Source organism: Protopterus annectens, chromosome 17.part0 (genome assembly GCF_019279795.1).
Source record: "Protopterus annectens isolate FY-2018-M chromosome 17.part0, PAN1.0, whole genome shotgun sequence".
Classification (NCBI taxonomy): domain Eukaryota; kingdom Metazoa; phylum Chordata; order Ceratodontiformes; family Protopteridae; genus Protopterus; species Protopterus annectens.
Genome location: NC_056751.1, coordinates 388,294,010 through 388,313,607, shown reverse-complemented (window position 1 = coordinate 388,313,607; position 19,598 = coordinate 388,294,010). Strand labels below are relative to the sequence as shown.

At 38.7% G+C, this 19,598-nt stretch overlaps 1 protein-coding gene across 2 annotated transcripts in view; it reads right to left on the bottom strand.

Moving 5' to 3' along the window:
- The window catches only part of LOC122791827 (tumor necrosis factor receptor superfamily member 1A-like), a 323,895-nt gene that overhangs the window by 117,491 nt on the left and 186,806 nt on the right, over positions 1–19,598 (bottom strand). For both annotated transcript variants that reach the window (XM_044059790.1, XM_044059791.1), the window contains exons 6-7: positions 3,178–3,276; positions 3,022–3,059 (exon numbers count right to left, since the gene is read on the bottom strand). In XM_044059790.1, the coding sequence (XP_043915725.1) occupies positions 3,022–3,059; positions 3,178–3,276 (137 nt within the window). The remainder of the gene's footprint in view (positions 1–3,021; positions 3,060–3,177; positions 3,277–19,598) is intronic.

Here is a 19,598-nt window from a genome sequence, read left to right as displayed (position 1 = left end):
TTGATGATGATGTGGATCTGAAATACTACATGGCTGAATGTCATCCCAGCCATGCGCTGGGGCTCCATACCTGTGTCATAAGCTATGGCACAAGGGCATATCCAGCTTTGTCAGTAAGATGTTCCTGTGGAAAGTCACCTCACACAAACTGCTGGTAGAGGTGTGATGTGTGCCAGATGTGGGAATCCTGGGAACTGCCTGAATGATGCACAGACATACTGTATACAGTACCCTATGTGTTGCACATTATGTGGTACGTTTCAGAGTGGAAGCCCTTTCATTTGTCATAATGGTATCGGTGTGGGCTAGGCAGGGTCTTGACAGTGCTGTGGATGCAATCAATGGCTCCCTACAACTTCAAAGAAATGAGCTGTTTCATGTACAGTAGCTTGTCGACATCCAAGTATGTCTCTGTCCTCTGCAGTCCATGTCAGCCATATATGCTCCTACACATTACAACATAACATTAGGGAACAGATGTAGTATTCTTAAGGTGGCTGCCTGTGAAACAACCATGTTCCTAATGGCCACTGGAAGGTCCCCTGAAGCAAAGATGGTCAACACAACACATATCTTGGTGTCCACATGGAGTGGTATTACAGGGATCCCACGGGATTCCTCATGAGAATGGTACATGTCTACAAGCTCCTGTACAGTGTTTTTGTCCACACAACAGCATTTGACAATGTCTGTTGTGGAAGTGATAGCCTGACTGGGACAATCAGATTCATGTGCAATATGGAGGGCAAGGTGTACTGTTTAGGACACTGTCTGTAAGGATGGCCCTTAACATATACTGGTCAGCTAATTCAGAAATTACTCCTAGTGTTTCAGCATGGTGCCTCTCTGTTCACCAAGAAATGACAGTGTAAATATTTGCTGCCTGATACAATTCATTGCAGAATTTTATATGCTCTGAATTGCTCCACCATGCTGTTTATCCTCATCCGCAACTGACCTTATTAGCACAATACTGCTCATTCCCATATCATTACATTGTCATTTGCATTTGATGCTTATCATGCTAGCTCACAGGGATGTTGTCTCTCTCAACTGGCCTAGTACTATTCACCACTACTCACCTTACAATTTAATCTAACACTTTCAGCTAGTTGCTTCTGAATATCTGTCTTTATTTTTATTTAAGAGATCTTTCCTTATAAAGTAGTTTTCATTTTGTTTATGCTTCACTGTAAATAAGATGTACAAAACGTGAAACGGTCACTGTATGTGTGTACATTACATGCAAATACCTACATCTATATAGCTATCCAAGTGTGTGTAGGAGTGTCTACATAAACAGATATACATGCATATACATATATATATATATATATATATATATATATATATATATATAAAAGGACTTTACTATCTCGAGATACTGAAATCTCGAATTTCAGTATCTCGAGACTAAAGTGCCGAAAGTGCAGTTGAGTGAAACTGCACTTGATCGAATTCAAAGTCTCGAATTCGCAGTTGTGGTGGCGCGGTACGTGGGATTTGCTGTGTTTGTAAGGTGCAGTGTGCTGTGGGATATGGTTTGCCTGCCGTTGTGTGAATTTATGTGGATATTCACGTAAGTGATTTTTTAAAGGGTTTTGTGTAGGGATCTGAGTGTATGTGAGCGCCTTGTGAAGTTTTAGGTGTAGGTTAAGGTAGGTAGGTTTGAGTGTGAGTGTGTAAGTGTTGAGAGTGGTGATGTTTGTATGTATGTGGTGTGTGTTTGTGCAAGGAGAATATAGAGTATGTAATGGTGGGTTTATTGTCTTTGTCTTTTTAGTGCGACCTCGGAGTTAGTATATATAAGTAGCAGGGGTGCTGGGGGGCTTGCCCCCTTCTTATATGTAGGGTAGGTGTGTGTATTTGTGTTGTTGTGTTTGTGTGTGTTTTTTTGTTTGTTGTTGTGTGGGGAACAAGGTGTATGTATGCAAGTTTGTGTGGTGGAGGCTGTATTTAAAAGTCGCGATTATGAATTTCACGCTTTTGGGGTTTCCATATTGTGAATGATCAGCTTTATAGGTCTCGAGATACTAAAGTTCGAGATTTCAGTATTTCAAGATTATAAAGTGAATCCTTATATATATATATATATATATATATATATATATATATATATATACATATATATACATATATATATATTATACATACATGCATACTGAAAAAAAACCCAGCCAAGCTAGAATTTTCACTGTGTTGTTGTTTGTTTTTTCGACTTTTCCCGGTTAGGGGTTGCCACAGCGGAACTCCGGTCTGCTAATGATTGGCAGTAGATTTTTATGGTGCTGAGTTGCCAGCCCGTCGCCCAACCTTCAGCGAAGGCACGCCCATTCACGCATGTCTTTCAGAAGCCACTCGATTGCGGGGAGGACATGCAGACTCCACACAGAAGGCACTCCAGTCGAGAATCAAACAGGAGAACCTCTTGCTGTGAGGCAACAACGCTACCGCTGTGATACCCTCAAACATCCTGTAATGGAAGTCCATGGGACATAAGCAAATAACTGCTTAATCTAGCTTGTCTAGGTTTTTCTTGCAGTTTTTACTGAATGGTTTGCTGTGTAACCTTTTTACCCTTTGGTTTATATACATATATAGCATACATTTTTCATTTATATATGTGCACCTATGTGTGTATGCATGTGCATACATATCTATACATATACATTTTGCGTGTGTATGTGTGTGTGTGTGTGTGTGTGTGTGTGTGCGCGTGTGTGTGTGTGTGTGTGTGTGTGTGTATGTGCTGAAAATAATGCCTAACACTGCCAAAATGTCAAAGTGTTTTTCCACGATAAAAGAAATAATCCGTTACAGAGTGCATGTTTGTTTCAGAGCATTTATCATTCCTTAAATAGGAAGTATTGACATCTTCCAGCAAACCAACCTCGTTGTCTTGCATTTGAGTTGTTAGTATTTTAGCAGTCATGTATTGCTGACCATTGCAATAAAATAAGCTGGACAAATATATGACAACAGGATACAATTCTACCCCAATATTATGAACTGTGGTCTTACCGTGGGCACATCGCCATCTTCTTCAGATTTCTGCTTTTCTAAGAAAAAGAGATTAAAGAGGTTTGAACACTGTTAGATAACTGCTGACTTGTGCACATGTCCTCACATGTAAACATACAGTTATACACATGTAATTTCTTTTTTCTATATACTTACCAGCTGAGCAGCAATTTTTCTTCTGGCAGTAACACGAAATCAAGGTGATTGCTAAACCCACAATAAATAGGAGGCATGCAGAAATGATGGATATGATCCCTGGAGAAGCAGAAAGAAAAGAATGTAAGGCACATTTAAATTTCCATTTTTTTTCATTTTCTTAGTAAGATTAAGACTGAAAACAAAATGTAATTGTTACAGGAGGATGTTTCTTTATATTCAAAAATCTAGTTACTTTAGAAGTACACACATTGTTTTCATACCTTCCACACAAATTTGTTCCCACAATACTTTCTCAGTCAGGATGCTGCACTGGTACCTATATGGCAAGTCCTTACACAGTGCACATTAAACCTTTCACAATTTTTAACTAACTGCTTTTGTGCATGCTTTTGCTCAACGGCAAAAGGCAACTTCTATTGGTAACTGGATCACAGAAGATAATTCAATTAATAAAAATATGCATAGGTTGATAGGTTCACATGTGTGTACCAGGCTAGCAACCATAAGGGCCTTTTTAAGTCTAGCCACGCATCTCAAATCTTTGATAATTTCTGGCAGCCTTGATAAAAATCTCTGATATTTTCTGGTACCCTTGATAAGTGTAAGGAAGGACTTGGGAGAAAAAATATTTACAAGCAGAAGCCTGGGAGAAGAACAATTTAGAGGCTGCCTGCGTCCATAAGAGACACAGATGCTAAACCAGGGATAAATTTCCTGTTCCCCAGCAACTGACCAAGTTATATTTGAAATGGGTTAGGGAAGATCTCTGCAGAGAAGGGGTACTTCTCTGGGATACATACCTGTCTCTCTAGCAGGTCCTATTTATATCAAAGTCAAACTATAATGGGTCATTCTGGTGCGGTTTGTTTTGCAGCTATGGAGACTGTCCATTTGGGTGGGGTCTGACAACACCTTGAATGCCAGGCATAGATCTCCCCTGAACAGCCTGTAGGAGACAGAATACAGGGATAGGACTTTGAGGTGGTCTGCATGGGACATGTTACCTATGCCCTGTATTCTTTTAGTGAAGAACCTCTATGGACACTGCAATTGCTGGATGTGCCTGGTTAAGTATATACCAAAGGGGGTGTTGTACTCAATGATAGGTCTGAACAATAACCTCCTTGGCTCTAGATGTCATACCTTTATTTATAGGTTGCACAACATAGAATGATTTCCTTACTACTGTAGGCACATGATGGTTACAGATTAGATTACTGTCTATGTGTATCCCAAAGTCCCCGAATACTTATAGGTTCATAGGTGTGTACTAGGCTAATGGCCCTGGAGCCTATACAAGCGTAGCCCATAGGATTACCCTGGCATCATGCCACCCACCCTTAGTTCCTAGTGCCTCTGTCAAGCAGAGCCACTGGAGTGATCCCCGGGGTGAATTTTACATTTCCCACCCACTCAAGATTTCTCTTGAAGAGGGCCAGTGAAGTGCTGTGCTTGACATGTATGGGAAGTCTATTCCATAGCATGGGCAGTATCTGGGTTATAAACCTATCCCTCCAGCATGTTCTGTTGATTGTGGTAATGAGGTTGAGGTCTCTGGAGCATGTGGTGTGGACGGATTGGGATTTATTTAGATGTAGCATTTCTAACAGAGATGGGTCAGACATGGCTTTGTAAGTCAAGCAGTGATCGCCTCTAAGTAGGCAATATGAGACAGAGAATAGTTGGAGTTTTTTGAGTCTGTCCATATAGGATAAATGTTTAAGGCCTAGGATCCTCTTTGTGAGGTACTTTTGTGGCCTCTCCAGTTGTTGCAGGTGTCTAGGGAGGTACATGCCAAATGGGGCATTGTACTCGATGATTGGCCTAAAGAGGGAAGAGTAGAGGGAGACAATGACCTCTTTCTTCCTGGATGCAAAACCCTAAGTAATGAGATGCGCCACATAGAAGGACATTCTGACCACAATGGCAATGTGGTGGTCAAAAGAGAGATTGCTGTCAACCTGTGTTCCCAGATGTCTTATAACGCCTTCTGTGTTCAGTGGACTACCATCAATGTGGTAATTCAAGGGAACTGGATTTTTCCCAAAGGGGATGATGACACATTTTTTGGCATTGAGCTTAAGGTCATGGTTCTAACACCAGTCATTGGTCTCACTGAGACCTTTCTGTAGGATGTCAACATCACTTGGTGAGTTAATAACAGCTCTCAACTTACAATTGTCTGCTAACTTTGTCAGGCAGATTCCCCTTGTGTTGGCCTGGACTTCAGAGAAGTATATAGCTAACAGGAGAGGGCCCAGGACCGAACCCTGTAGGACTCCACTCGTTGCTGGTTGGCAGTCTAACTTGGAGTCAGCTACTTTCACACTGTGGGTTCTATCTGTAATCCAGTTTGCAACCCACCTAGTGATATAGGGTTGATGCCTAGCTTAGTTAGTTTTTGTACGATTCGTGAGTGGGGAATGGTATCAAAGGCCTTGGCCAGATCAAGGTAAGCTGTATGAACCACCTTGCCTTCATTCACAACTCTGGTGACTGACTTCAAGAGGTCGACCAGGTTGAGCAGGCATGATCTACCCTTCACAAAACTAAACTGTGTAGGATCCAGAGTTTGGAGATTCCCTATATCCTTGTTTATTAGGTCCATGACGATGCGTTCCATAGCTTTGCATATCAGACTTGTCAGGCTAATGGGGCGATAATTCTCAGGGTCTGTAGTCGCTCCTCCTTTGTGGAAAGGGATGACTGTAGCAGTGCACCATTCGGTAGGGGCAAAGCCTGAGGTGAGGCTGTGACTGAACAGGGCACACAGGTGAGGTGCCAGTTCACTCTGTAGTTCATGTAGAACACAGCCAGGGATATTGTCAGGTTTCATAAAAGCTGTATTCTTGGCCTTGGGACAGTGCTGTTTTAACCTGTGCAGCAGTAATACTAGGGACCTGGCAATCTACTGGTATTGTGATTGGTCCTTTGGGGGGTAAAGTTAGCACTGAATCTGTCAACCAGTATACTGGCAATTATCTGTTGGCTCAGCATAGGAGGTACCATTGTGCAGTAGCTCAGAGCAAATCTGGGCATTGTCATGGAGATTCTTTACATAACTATACAAGGCCTTGAGGTTGTCTTTACTATTTGCTGCAATTCTGTTTTCATAGCTAGCTTTAGAGGATTTGATGAGGGATCTCAATCTGTTGTTGAGGCTGATAAGGGAGTTTTTCCAGTCTTATTCCGCATCAGTTTCCTCCTTCTGTTGTAGAGTTTGTTTATGGCAGGGGGCCACCAGATTGGCTTCCTTTTTTTGAGGAGAGCATCTTGGTTCTATTGGGTATGGCGTGATCCATGCATTTGTGTATGTGTTTGTACAGTGCATTGGTGTATGATTTGGCAGTCATGCAACTATTCTCCATTTGCATGGGTGCCATGAAGTTAGCCACCTCTGTTTTTAGGAGCCCAAAGTTAGCTTTAGAGAAGTTTTTCCTTGTGGTTACCTTTGTGTGTGGGGGTGGGGGGTGAGGGGGTGGGAGGTATGTGGATTTCCAAGGTAATTAGTTTGTGGTCGGCTCTAACCAGGGACGAGTTGATTATCGGTGTAGAGCAAAGGTCGCCCATGTTAGTAATGACCAGGTCAAGGATGATGCTAACTCTAGTGGGGGTAAGAAAGAGCTGGTCCAGAGCATTGGAATTAATGAATTCCAGAAAGCATTGGGCAAGTGTACTGGAACAAGAGTAGTTCTCCCAGGTAACGGAGGGTCAGCTCTTAGGGGTGTTATCAGTATGATAGTTACCAAGTATGGATGACTTCCTGAAACATACTATTATGCAATTCTTGACATTTAGTTTTAGTCTATTTGTCTGTGTTAGCCCTTCCTGGGAATATTTGTGTCAGTGAGGGATTCTATGACTGCTCCTAATTTGCAATCATCTGCAAATGTAGTCAGCCAGAGGCCCTCGACATTGGCCTTCACGTCAGAGAAGCAAATGGCAAAAAGAAACAGTCCCAGGACCAATCCCTGAAGGATTCCACTTGCGACTTGTCTCTTTGTAGAGGTGGACTCCCCATTTCTAACTTCATGTGACCTGTATCCACTGGGCAACAAAGGTTTATACCTAAACTGTTTAGTTTGTCAACAGTGCCTGAAAGGGGGATTGTGCCAATTGTCTTGGCCAGGTGAAAGCAGGCAGTGTGAACCATTTATGCCCTCATCCATTGCTTTAGTGACCTCAAAGAAGTTTACCAGGTTAAATAGGCATGATCTGTCTTTGACAAAACCAAACTGTGTTATGTCCAGTGTTAGGAAGTTTCCTACGTCAGTACTGATCATTTCCAGGATTACATTAAAGTTTCAAATATACATAGTTTTCATTGATTACCAAAGCTCTTGAATACACTAAAATGAAATGTAGCTTTAAAATTTTGCTGTTTGAGTAGCACAGCAATAGTTGTAATTCTGTTTGTTGTCAAAAAAAAAACTTACACTAAATTAAAAAACAAAAAAACAAAACAAATCATAAAGCATTTGTTTCCTTGCATTTTTCTAACCAAAACAGAAATTATACGGACTAGAGTCCTTATAAGGAATGGAGAAGGCAAATCAGTTCACACTGCCTATCTTGACCTGGCCAAGGAATTTGACACAATACCCAACTCAGGCATTGATTGATGGCAAGGACTAGAGTGCAGGATGCTTCACAAGTTTTCATTAGCATTTAGTAGTTAGCAAATGGGTTTACATTAAAAATTTCAAATGCTGTTTTGCGAACTTCGTATATCAAAAAGTAGTTTTCAAAGTTGCATAACGGTGATTCAAAATATGTCAAACCCGCAACAGCGAATGCTAGTATGCATTCGCTGTTGTGAGATCGATATATTGATTGGATACTGCACTATGATGGGGATTGGGGACTTTGCCATTTTCCTCACTGTAATGCTAGCTCGGAGTTGTAATATATAAATAGCAGGGGGTGTGGGGGGTGCAGGGTGGTGTAGCCCCCCCTGCAAAAACAGTACAATTAATGTACCTTTGACTGTTAAGTGTAACGGTACATTAATGTGCATAGCATGGGTGAGTGAGGTCACCTACTGCTATGTTGAACCAGGAAGTTTGGGTATGTGATTCTGACATTCTAACTTTTTGACATGTTGGATATCAACATTTTGGGTTGACATTCTCATCACTCGACTGCCTCTTGTTCAGTGATATGATAGTAAACCAGCAAATGTGTATGAAGTGTAAAAATAAAGTTATCTGATGTTCATCATGTGCTAAAGGAATGCATTTCATGGATGGCAGCACAGTTACCTTGCCGCATTTGTGCACTGTCTACTTACCAAGCTACCAATTAAACAGAGTCCAAAAACAGCTATGACTGTAGTCTATAATTGGACTTCCCAAATCAGAGGGCATAATATTTAAACTTCATCAGTTGAGAAAAAAATGTGCAATTTGGGGTTACAGTTTGGATACTTTAGGGCCTTTCAAACTGCACAAGATGCTCAGTCCAAAGCTGACACTGCATTCAGTTACAGGTTTGATAAGGGAGGAATAAAGGGGACAAGGACATCCTTGAACCTAGAGCAGATACCATGACAAATAAACTCTGCAAAAAAGGGAAGGGACTTTCTGGTCATGAGGTAAAAAGACAACTCACTGTCAATGTAGGTTCCCTGGTATCTAATAATGGGGTCTCTTTTAAGAGAGATGCCAGTGATATGTTAAGAGGAAAGGATAGCGGTCATATCAATGGTAACTATTCTACACTTCTTAGCACTTAAGGTGAGACCTTATTTAATGCAGTAAACATAGGTTTAGGCTATGTCTTGTTGAAGAATTTAGATGTCAAGGGGTGAGTTGATAGCAACACCCAGTTTACAGTCATCTGCAAGATTGGTTACCCATAGACCTCAAATGCCCAGTGCAAAACAGAAAGTAACAAAGACTGAATCCTTTAGGATACTGCTGGCAATGTTTCAGTGCTTGAGGAGGTATCTCCTACTTGGACTATATGAATTCAGTCCTTAAGTTAATCAGTTATCAAGTGGACTATGTAAAGTTTAATGCCAACACTAGAGAATCGTTATGATGCCCATGTGAAGAATGGTGTCAGAGGTTTTAGAAATGTTGAGGTACGCAGTATGGGCAGTCTAGCTCTCATCTGAAGTTTTTGTGACCTTGTCAAAGAAATCATCTGGGTTGCATGATTAGTGTCAAAGGTCAAGTCAGTTATGTCATTAATTACATAGCAAGAATGCACCCCCAACAGCTTTACAAATAACTCTAGCAAGACTGATTTGCCATAAGTTAGTAGGATCTATTGTGGGGCCATGAGTGAGGAGGGGACAGGTGTGGATTTTCTTGAGTTTTGTGGAGAGACTGAAGTTAAACAGATATAGGTGTGTATGGGTTATGTGGTATCTGATACTTGCAAGCAGACTGCCTGGAATGCTTTTTGGACCTATGGAGCTAATGTTTTTAGTTTTGGGAAGAGCAGAAGTCACTTAATCATTAGCAATAAAAGTGAAATTATTTAAAGGTTAACTTTTGGGCACCCTTGTAAAGCTAACACAGTTCTATGACATCACTATTTTTTAAAATCAGATTAAGAAACCTTACTAGGTTATACTAATTAAAGAAAATGGAGAGGTGCATCCTCTGCCAGGTTTGTAGAATGCTTAAAAGGGCTCACTATCACAATGAGTTCAGAAAGGCTGTTACTTTTCAGGAATAAAATGTAACTGGGTCAGTAAACAATATTCAGCGATGACCCCTTAATCACATGAAAAGCTAGATAAACAAGTCTAAAAATGAATCAATATTTCTTAGGAAAATGCAACATTTGTAAGGAAATTATGCTTACACAAATGTACAGATTTCCTATGGAAAGTGCCATAAATTCAACATGTTAATATTTCAAAAAAATGCATTTAATAGAGCACTTAAATGCAATGGTACAACCTTCCTTATTTTCCACGTAAAGGGACATTATACCACTGAGACAATTTTACAGTAGTACCATAAGGAATATCTTAACATTGTGCTTTTCAATGAATTTTGGGCATCAATCATTACATCCAGTAATTACTGCTTTGTATGATGTGAATGCAGTCTGTGAACTTCTACCTGAACAAGTGCCTTACAGAAGAGTACATGAAGACATAATAATCAGGTTAAAGGAAACAAGGAAGTCCTACAAGTGCACTATGATTCCAAAGAGTTCACTTCTGATACAGACTTCTTGGAAGTTAAACTCCATTTTGTGTGTTTCTGTCTTATTTACTCTAGATTCAGAATGAAGAAATACTAATGAAGAAATATGTTTTTGGAACCAAGGTGCAATCTGCAGTTGGAAAAAAGATACAAATGCACCTGTGAAGAAATGTCTTGCTGCACTTAAACTTGGAAGACTGAAAGTTTGGATCAAAAATTTAATTTATTCTTCACTACTAGTGAATTAGATGAGAAGCCTGAAATGGAATAGTATGGTACATTTCTGTACATTGCTGCAGAAGGAGCTTTAAAGATGTTTAATCCGTTTACTGCTCTCAAACAGGAGAATGATAAAGTTCTTATAGACAAGTTCAAGAATTGCCTTCAGCCTAGAAGGAACTTAATGATTTAGTCAACTTTTCTTCTTCACAAGGACAAAATGTCCTACATGGGTTACAATTATTGGTATTACTAAGTGGAAGAAAACAGCCAAAGACTGCGAATTTGGTAGCTTGCACCATTCATTAACAAAAATTGGAAAGCTATTAAAAAAAACAGATCTGATCATATCAGAAGCTGTGGATATGTTCTGAACCAGTGGAAAGTGCAGTTGTGCATGTAAACTTAGCATAACAGTACATGTTTGAATGATCACTGCTGCAGTAGCCTTAGCATACTGCCAAGGATATAACACCCTGCCAGCTTCCAAAGCTTCAGGGCACCTTCCACATACCCAAACTGTTAATCAGCTCATGCTGCGCAGACTGAAAAGGCAGGTTTGGGTGCCAAGACCTTTACAGCTTTCATGCCAAGAGAGAAAGTGAAGCTGAGCCCTGAAAGGATAATGTTAGGAAAAAGCAAGTATCCACATCATGGCATAAACAGCAAACAAAAACAAGGGAGAATGGAGGGAGGGATTGGCTACTTCAGCAGTGATCATTCGAACATCTACTGTTATGGTAAGTTTACTTACAACTGTTTATCACACTGGTCACTGCTGCAGTAGACTTAGCTATAAGGGTACATTATCTTAGCTGACTAAATTTGGAAGGTGGAAGGGGAAGAGTCCAGGAGCCCCTGCAGAATGGTCCTAGCAAAGCCTGATTTAGACTCGGAGAAGGAATCGGGATTTTAATGCCTTGTAAAAGCATGTATAGAGGACTAAGTTGCTACTTCTACAATTCAACCTTTTCCAAAAAGCCATAAATGAAGCCAAGGCTCAGGTAGAATGGATCTGTTGAAGGTTAGTATAACAACAGGTAATAGTCTGATGCAACTACTTGGAAATACATTTTTGCTGACATAGGCTGTCCCTTCTTCTTACATTCACAAGAAATAAGTTACTGATTTGAAGAAATTTTAATTCTGTCAAGACTGTACCACAGAATGAGTGCTAGAAAAGGACATTTTTCAAACGTGAAAAAGCAAAAATAAGTGTGCTCAAAAGAGTTTGCCAGTGACTTAATACAGATAGAAAAGTGAACTATTTATGGGTAGTATTGATATGCAAAAATGTAATAGATAAGGTCTGAAAATGCATCAGAGACACTTGAGATGAGTGCAATTCAGAATCTTGGAAAGAAATACTGTGAATTAATGGACTTGGCAAATAATTTAAAGTAGATATACAGTGGATATAAAAAGTGTACACACCCCTGTTAAAATGCCAGGTTTTGTGATTTAAAAAAATGAGACCACAATAAATTTCAAAACTTTTCCCACCTTTAATGTGACTTATAACATGTACAATTCAATTGAAAAACAAATAAATCTGTTAGGTGAAAAAAATATAAAAGAATGTACAATAAGGTGGTTGCATAAGTGTGCATACCCTTAAACTAATACTTTGTTGAAGCACCTTTTGATTTAATTACAGCATTCAGTCTTCTTGGGTACACACCTGCCATCAATTAAAGAGACTCTGATTAACCCCAAATAAAGTTCAGCTGTCCTAGTAGGATTTTCCTGACATTTACTCAGTTGCCTGCTACAGCAAAAGCCATGGTTCGCTGAGAACTTACAAAGCGTCAAAGGGATAGCATTGTTGAAAGGCATCAGTTAGGAGAAGGGTACAAAAAATTTCCACAGCATTGGATATACCATGAAACACAGTGAAGACTATGATCAAAAAGTGGAGACAATACGGGACAACAGTGATGTTGCAAAGAACTGGATGTCCCTCCAAAATTGATGAAAAGACTAGATGAAAACTGGTCAGGGAGGCTGCCAAGAGATCTACAGCAAAACTGAAGGAGCTGCAGGAATTTCTGGCAAGTACTGGTTTTGTACTACATGTGACAACAATCTCTGGTATTCTCCGTATGTCTGGACTATGGGGTAGGGTTGCAAGATGGACGCCTATTCTTACACAGAAAAACATCCAGACCCAGATAAAATTTGCAAAACAATACATCATGTCTCCCAAAAGCATGTGGGAAAATGTGTTATAGTCTGATGAGTCCAAGGTTGAACTTTTTGGCCACAACTCCAAAAGGTACGTTTGGCTCAAAAACAACACTTCGCATCACCAGAAGAATACCATCTCCACAGTGAAACATGGTGGTGTAAGTATCATGCTTTGGGATTGCTTTTCTTCAGCTGGAACTGGGGCTTTACTCAAGGTGGAGGGAATTATGAACAGTTCCATATACCAGTCACTTTTGGCCCAAAACCATCAGGTGTCTGCTAGAAAGCTGAAGATGAAAAGGAATTTCACCTTTTAACATGACAATGACCCCAGGCATACATCCAAATCAACAAAAGAATGGCTTCACCAGAAGAAAATTAAAGTTCTGGAATGGCCCAGCCAGAGCCCAGAACTAAATCCAATAGAAAATCTGTGGGATGACTTGAAGAGGGCTGTGCAGAAGAGATGACCTCACAATCTGACAGATTTGGAGCACTTTTGCAAGGAAGAGTGGGCAAATATTGCCAATTCAAGATGTGCCATGCTGACAAGATTTCTACCCAAGAAGACTGAACACTGTAAATAAATCAAAAGGTGGTTCAACAAAGTATTAGTTTAAGGGTGTGCACACACAACAAAATATTAGTTTAAGGGTGTGCACACACAACAAAATATTAGTTTAAGGGTGTGCACACTTATGCAACCAGCATATTGTACGTTTTTTTATTTTTTATATTTGTTTCCCCTAACAGATTTGTTCGTTTTTCAATTGAATTCTATAGGTTTTAGGTCACATTAATGGTGGGAAAAGTTTTGAAATGATTTATTGTGGTCTCATTTTTTATATCACAAAAATCTGGCATTTTAACAGGGGTGTGTACACTTTTTATATCCACTGTACATCAAAAACAGATGTAGTGCCACTTTTATTCAGATGCAATACAGTTAAGCCCTTCCGTCACACAAAATTATCAGAACTTGAGGAATAAAGTAAAATTACAGCTTAAAATGGCAGTAAAATGCATCACATATCCAATGATGACCAATATTCAGTGTATGCTGTGGAGGATAATGAGTCTTCTGAATGGCCATGAATGATAGTGTCATTGCTAGTTAATACGCAGACAGAGCTCTCACTGCATTCTGTCCTTGAGTCATGCAGTAATGTTCTTAACAAGTTTAAGGCTGGATGACCATGGATAATACTGGATCTTTTCTGAATTATGCATTCATTAGTCTCTTGTTGCTTTCCTTTCCTAAATCTGGTAGTAATTTGCTCAAGTTTAAGGTGCCAATGTAAAATAATAATTATGGACATGAGGGTACTTCAGGTCATTCAGGCTTGGTTGATATTCAAAGAGAGCTAAACACCTCCATTAAGCCATTTAAGTATGGTACCAACAAGGACTCAGACATAAAATCACAACTTTCATTTTGACAGACAATGAGAATATCTGGTAAAAACAAAACAAAACAAAAAAACTTTGCATGTTTAAATCCCAAGTGTGAAAAGATGACATTTTAATGATGTTTGGAGTTAAAAGTAGCGCCCAAGGGACAGAGAAATTTGAAAATATCTAATGGTCTTAATTCAAAATATCCACTGTATCAAGAATTGACTACTTTTTGATAAGGTCAGATTCAATCTGATTAACACTCTTATAAGAGACCATGAACAAAATATGTCATTGCTTGAAGGAGAAATGAAAGATTTAGTCATATAAAACTAGATGACACTTTTCCTGCTTACAAATCATAATCTGACTCTGTTTCAAATATTAAAACAGATATGAGCTCACTATATAAAAAAAAATCACAAGATTAGGAAACAAACTATGGCAGGATCTCCTACAAAGACTGAATTGCACATAGCCTCACTATGTCTACGAAAGCTAAATTTTTTTTGCCATCTTCTAGTCCGATTGAAGGCACCAATGAGGCAGTGGACAATGATGTTGAAACAGGAAGCACAGCACTGATTCTCAGATGTTCTAATCAGCTCTCAGAGAAGCGTGTAAAGAGTGTTCAATTAGGTGCAAATATACATTTCAAACAAACAATGGTGATTCAGCATTTATATTACCTTTGTACATGCTGCAGGAAACAGAAAAAGATGACATACAGTTAGGCAGTATGCACTGACAATTTAAAATGGAGGAGAATGTTTTACAAGAAATGGATATACAAGAATTTGCAAATAAAGAAACTGACAACTAAATATAAGGTGCTTAATCTTGTGTCATATGGTTTTACTGCTGTTGAGCTACAAGTACCAAGTCAGGGCTTCTTGCTTATTCTTATGAGGGGAGGGGGGACAATTTGGTGGAGTTAAGGTTATATGTTCATTAATTAAATTTAACTTATGCTTTGAGTTTTGATAAAAAATAACTGTAGGAATAGAATGGTGTACACCCAGTACTTTTGATCATACTTTAACACCAAATCTATCTACATTTGAAAACCTTTGTGAAACAGGTACTAAAACTGTATTAAGTAAAACCACCAGTGGGGTATTTTTACAATTTAAATTTAGAAGAAAGAAAGAAAGAAATTAGCATTAATTTTAAGAATGATGACCAAAGCATTCCCATGTTCATTAAAATGTTTGATGTGGTAAACTATGGACATTTTTATATGCTGGTTAGTATGAGAGAGATTAGCATAGTCTATTAGCTTATTCATTCAGTATTTCTAGATTTACTATACAGTGGCCTAAATGATGTTGAACCATAACATTTTTCTTGGGTCCGACATCCACATATAAGGGAGTTCTTTGAAATACTGATGTCACATAGGGACTCCAAAGATCCCCTTTTCAGATCCATTGTTACTGCTAAGAATCATATTACTGAAAGTATTTCTTATGGGTGTCTACAAACTACCCACAAGAAACAATAGTACTAGGTGACTTCAATTACGACTGGAAAACCATTAATACCATTAACCCCTCCACACACATTAATCTTCATGGTTTTAACCAAACTATCAACCAAACGACCAGAATTAACAAACCTAATAACAAAGAAAGTACCTTAGACTGGATACTCACAAATAAAGACCCAACCACTTACAAGGTGGGTACCTTACCAGACGATCTTAGTGATCACATGCTTACCTACATAATAAGACAAAAAAATGATATCTTTATCACCCCAACATATAGAACAATTCGGTCTAAGAAACAATTCAACCCCGAACTCTTCCAGAACGAACTTAGAGCTTGTGATTGGAAACCTGTCAAAAACCTTCCACTCAATGAAGCTGTGACATATTTTAACTCACAATTTCTTGCCATCCTAGATAGGCATGCGCCCCAACGATCTATAAGAATGAAATTCAAACCAGCCCCATGGCTAACACTTGAAACTAAGAATAAAATACTACAAAGAAATAAGGCTTGGCATAACTGGAGAACTAACAGAACCTCTCCTGATAGACAAATCTTTAGACAATTAAGAAATATGACAAAAAGGGCTATACTATCTGACAAAAAGAACTACTATAGCAAGCTTCAACAAACTCACCAAAAGCAACCTCAGAAATTCTGGGCAAGCATCAATAGTCTCCTTAAACCTGGTCACTGTAGTACACCATCTCCTCATGATGCTGACCAAAACACCCCACTCCAAACTGCGAATAATTTCAACACCTACTTTACAGAGACCATCCAGTCCTTGGCTAGCCAGCTTTCTTCTGATAATATGAACCAAACTTCCCATAGTTCTATAACCCTACCAACTTTCACATTCTACCCCATCTCTACTAACTCTATCTATAAAATCCTCATAAAGCTTAAACCTTCTTCCCCCTCAGCAGACCAACTACCTGCTGAGTATCTGCAAATAGCAGCAAATTCCATTGCCTTTCCCATATCCATCCTACTAAATAGAACCATTAATGAAGGTATCATCCCAGATATTTGGAAGGTCTCCCATATCATTCCACTTCATAAAGGTGGAAAATCCACTGACTATTCTAACTACAGACCAATAGCTCTTCTTTCACCCTTAGCTAAAGTCATGGAAAAATGTATTCACCATCAGTTACTTAACCACTTAATGAAACACAATATTTTGGCTACTTGCCAACATGGCTTTAGGCCATTTCACAGCACCACCACCACCCTTCTATCCTTCACTGATACCATCAATAAAAACCGTAATAACAGCACCCTCTCTTCTGCTCTCTTCATCGACTTGTCAAAGGCTTTTGATATGGTCAACCATCCCCTACTGATAAATACCCTTGAACTTCTGGCTCTCGACCCCCCAGCTATTCAATGGTTCAAATCTTACCTTAACAATAGGCAACAAGCAGTTGTCTGGCAAAATAAACTATCATCCCTTCTACCAGTCTCCATAGGAGTCCCCCAGGGCTCAATTCTAGGACCTCTTCTTTTTTCTCTCTTTATCAACGACCTTCACATTGCAGTCCCAGAGGCCACCTGTATTCAATATGCCGACGATTCCACACTTATATGCTCTGCTAGCTCCACCTCAGACCTCCACTACATAACCCAAAGGGTATTTAACATGGTTGAAGAATGGTTCCTAAAACGTTGCCTTCTTCTCAATGCCAAAAAAACCAAGCTGCTACTATTTCCACCTACCAATAGGTCCCCACCTATTGATCTCTCTATTGTATCTAGCAAAGGCACCCTGATAACACCTGAACAATCTACCAAACTGCTAGGAGTGACTAGCGACAACAACCTCTCCTATGATATTCACATTAACAACACCATACAAGCAGTGAACAGAAAAATTGGTTCCTTACACAGAATCAAACCTTTCCTTACTCCTCAAGCCAGAACCACCATTGCCCACTCTCACTTAATCTCTACACTTCTCTATGCTTCATCTATTTATACTAATTTAAAAGAACTAACCTCCAAAAATTTCTCATGCCTATAACAATATCGCCAGGTTTGCTACCAGCAACCCATACAAGACACACCATTGTCTTAATCTTAAGCAACTCAACTGGCTTGAATTACCTAACTTACTAACATTTTCCCAACTCATCATTGCTCATAAAATCTTTTATCAACCTAAAAATACTCCAATTCTCACTAACCTCATCACCCCATACACAAATCTAACTTCACTTCGTTCCTCTACTAGATTACTTGTCTGTACTATGAAGTCTAATAACTTGTCAGGTGATAGCATTTTCTCAAACACTGTTGGTAAACACTGGAACCTCCTACCAACAGACCTAACTCAAATACCATCCCTTTCTCTCTTTAAACTAAGGCTCAAACTTCACCTAAAATCTCACTGGATATGCCCCTGCACAAACCCTGACTAACTGCTTCCTCTTTCACTTCTATCTTCCTACTCCCTAGGGTCCACTTTGACCCTTTACCCCACTAATGTAGATTACTGATCTCATTTCTTTACTCTCTGACTTCTCCTCTCTTCTACCTACTTCCTCTTCAACCTTCCTATTTCTCTCCTGTTTACAAAGGTTTGCATAGAATTTTAATATTTACAAAAAAAAAAAAAAACATTATTATTATTATTCTTTTTCTTTTGTTTGATCAATTTACTTATTTTTTTCCCTCCATACTCTGATTTTCAATGTTTAAAATTGCTAATGTAATTTCCAATATTAATCTTTATTTTGTATAAATGTTTTGTCTGGAGCTTTTCTCCCCGGGCCTCTACTGAAAATGGACATGTATCCAGTTAGACTAGCCCGGTCAACAAATGTAAAATAAATAAAATAATAAATAAAATAAATAAATTTTATTTAGACCTCTGAGAAGAATGATTTCCAGCAGTCATCTGCTTGTATTAAAGACCCTTGGCATTTTGTGGAAAAAAGTAAAGGCAGTTAATATTGGGAATGCTAAATAGGGCATATATACATTAACAGCTGGCATTTGTTCTCTATATACCGTTATTCCACAGGTGACAGGTTGAAATGGTCCTCATTTGCCTACTGCATACCACAGATTTAACTACATGCAATATGCATTTTGTTAAAACTAGTTTAAGACCACTTTTGTTTTTTTTTCTGCTGAACATTATAAAGAAATATGCAGTGTGGCTATTGGGGCATCTCCAACATTTGCAAACAGTGTTTTGTTAATGGGAATACAGATTTTTTTTATGTATACTGAAGAAATTTAAAAAATATATATATTATGGAGCATTTACTTACAATTTATTTTTCTTGGTAGATGGTGACTTTGAAGACACCAAAGACTTCTAAAACATTTTTAAAATGGACCTAGTTTTTTTAAAATTCACATTATTAGTGATTATATCACTTACATTTAATATTAGTGATTCAGAAGTTCATTTTCTTGATGAGACATTTCATTTGACAAATCCATTACTGCATTTAGTTCAGCTCTATGCAAGTGCATCTTTGCAAACAATGTTCCTGCTACAAGTGCACATCCTACTGTTTTAAAACATAATATTAAAAGAGGCAAACAGATAAAATTTCAGAAATGACTAATGATGAATTTGAATGTGATAGTTACATAATTCAGTTGCATTATTTGTTGAGCATGGTTATGATAAGATTAATGTTAATGTTAAAGAAATTGACTGAAGGTAAACAAAACAGAAAAGGAAAATGGACACTTATTTTAATAAAATACTTTTCATACAGAGAAAAACAGATTAGACCAAAGCATTTCTTGTCACTACAGTATGGACAGCTATAGTGGGAAAGTTATACTAGTCTGTTCTGATCTGGTTGATAAACTAGGTAGTGAGCCAATTTCTGTTGGCAAAAAAAGGAACGAAATCCGAAGGAAATCTGAAGAAAATATCTAAGAACAAGCAGAAAAAAAGTACAGAGGGGATATCCAACTGTGCCATCCAAAT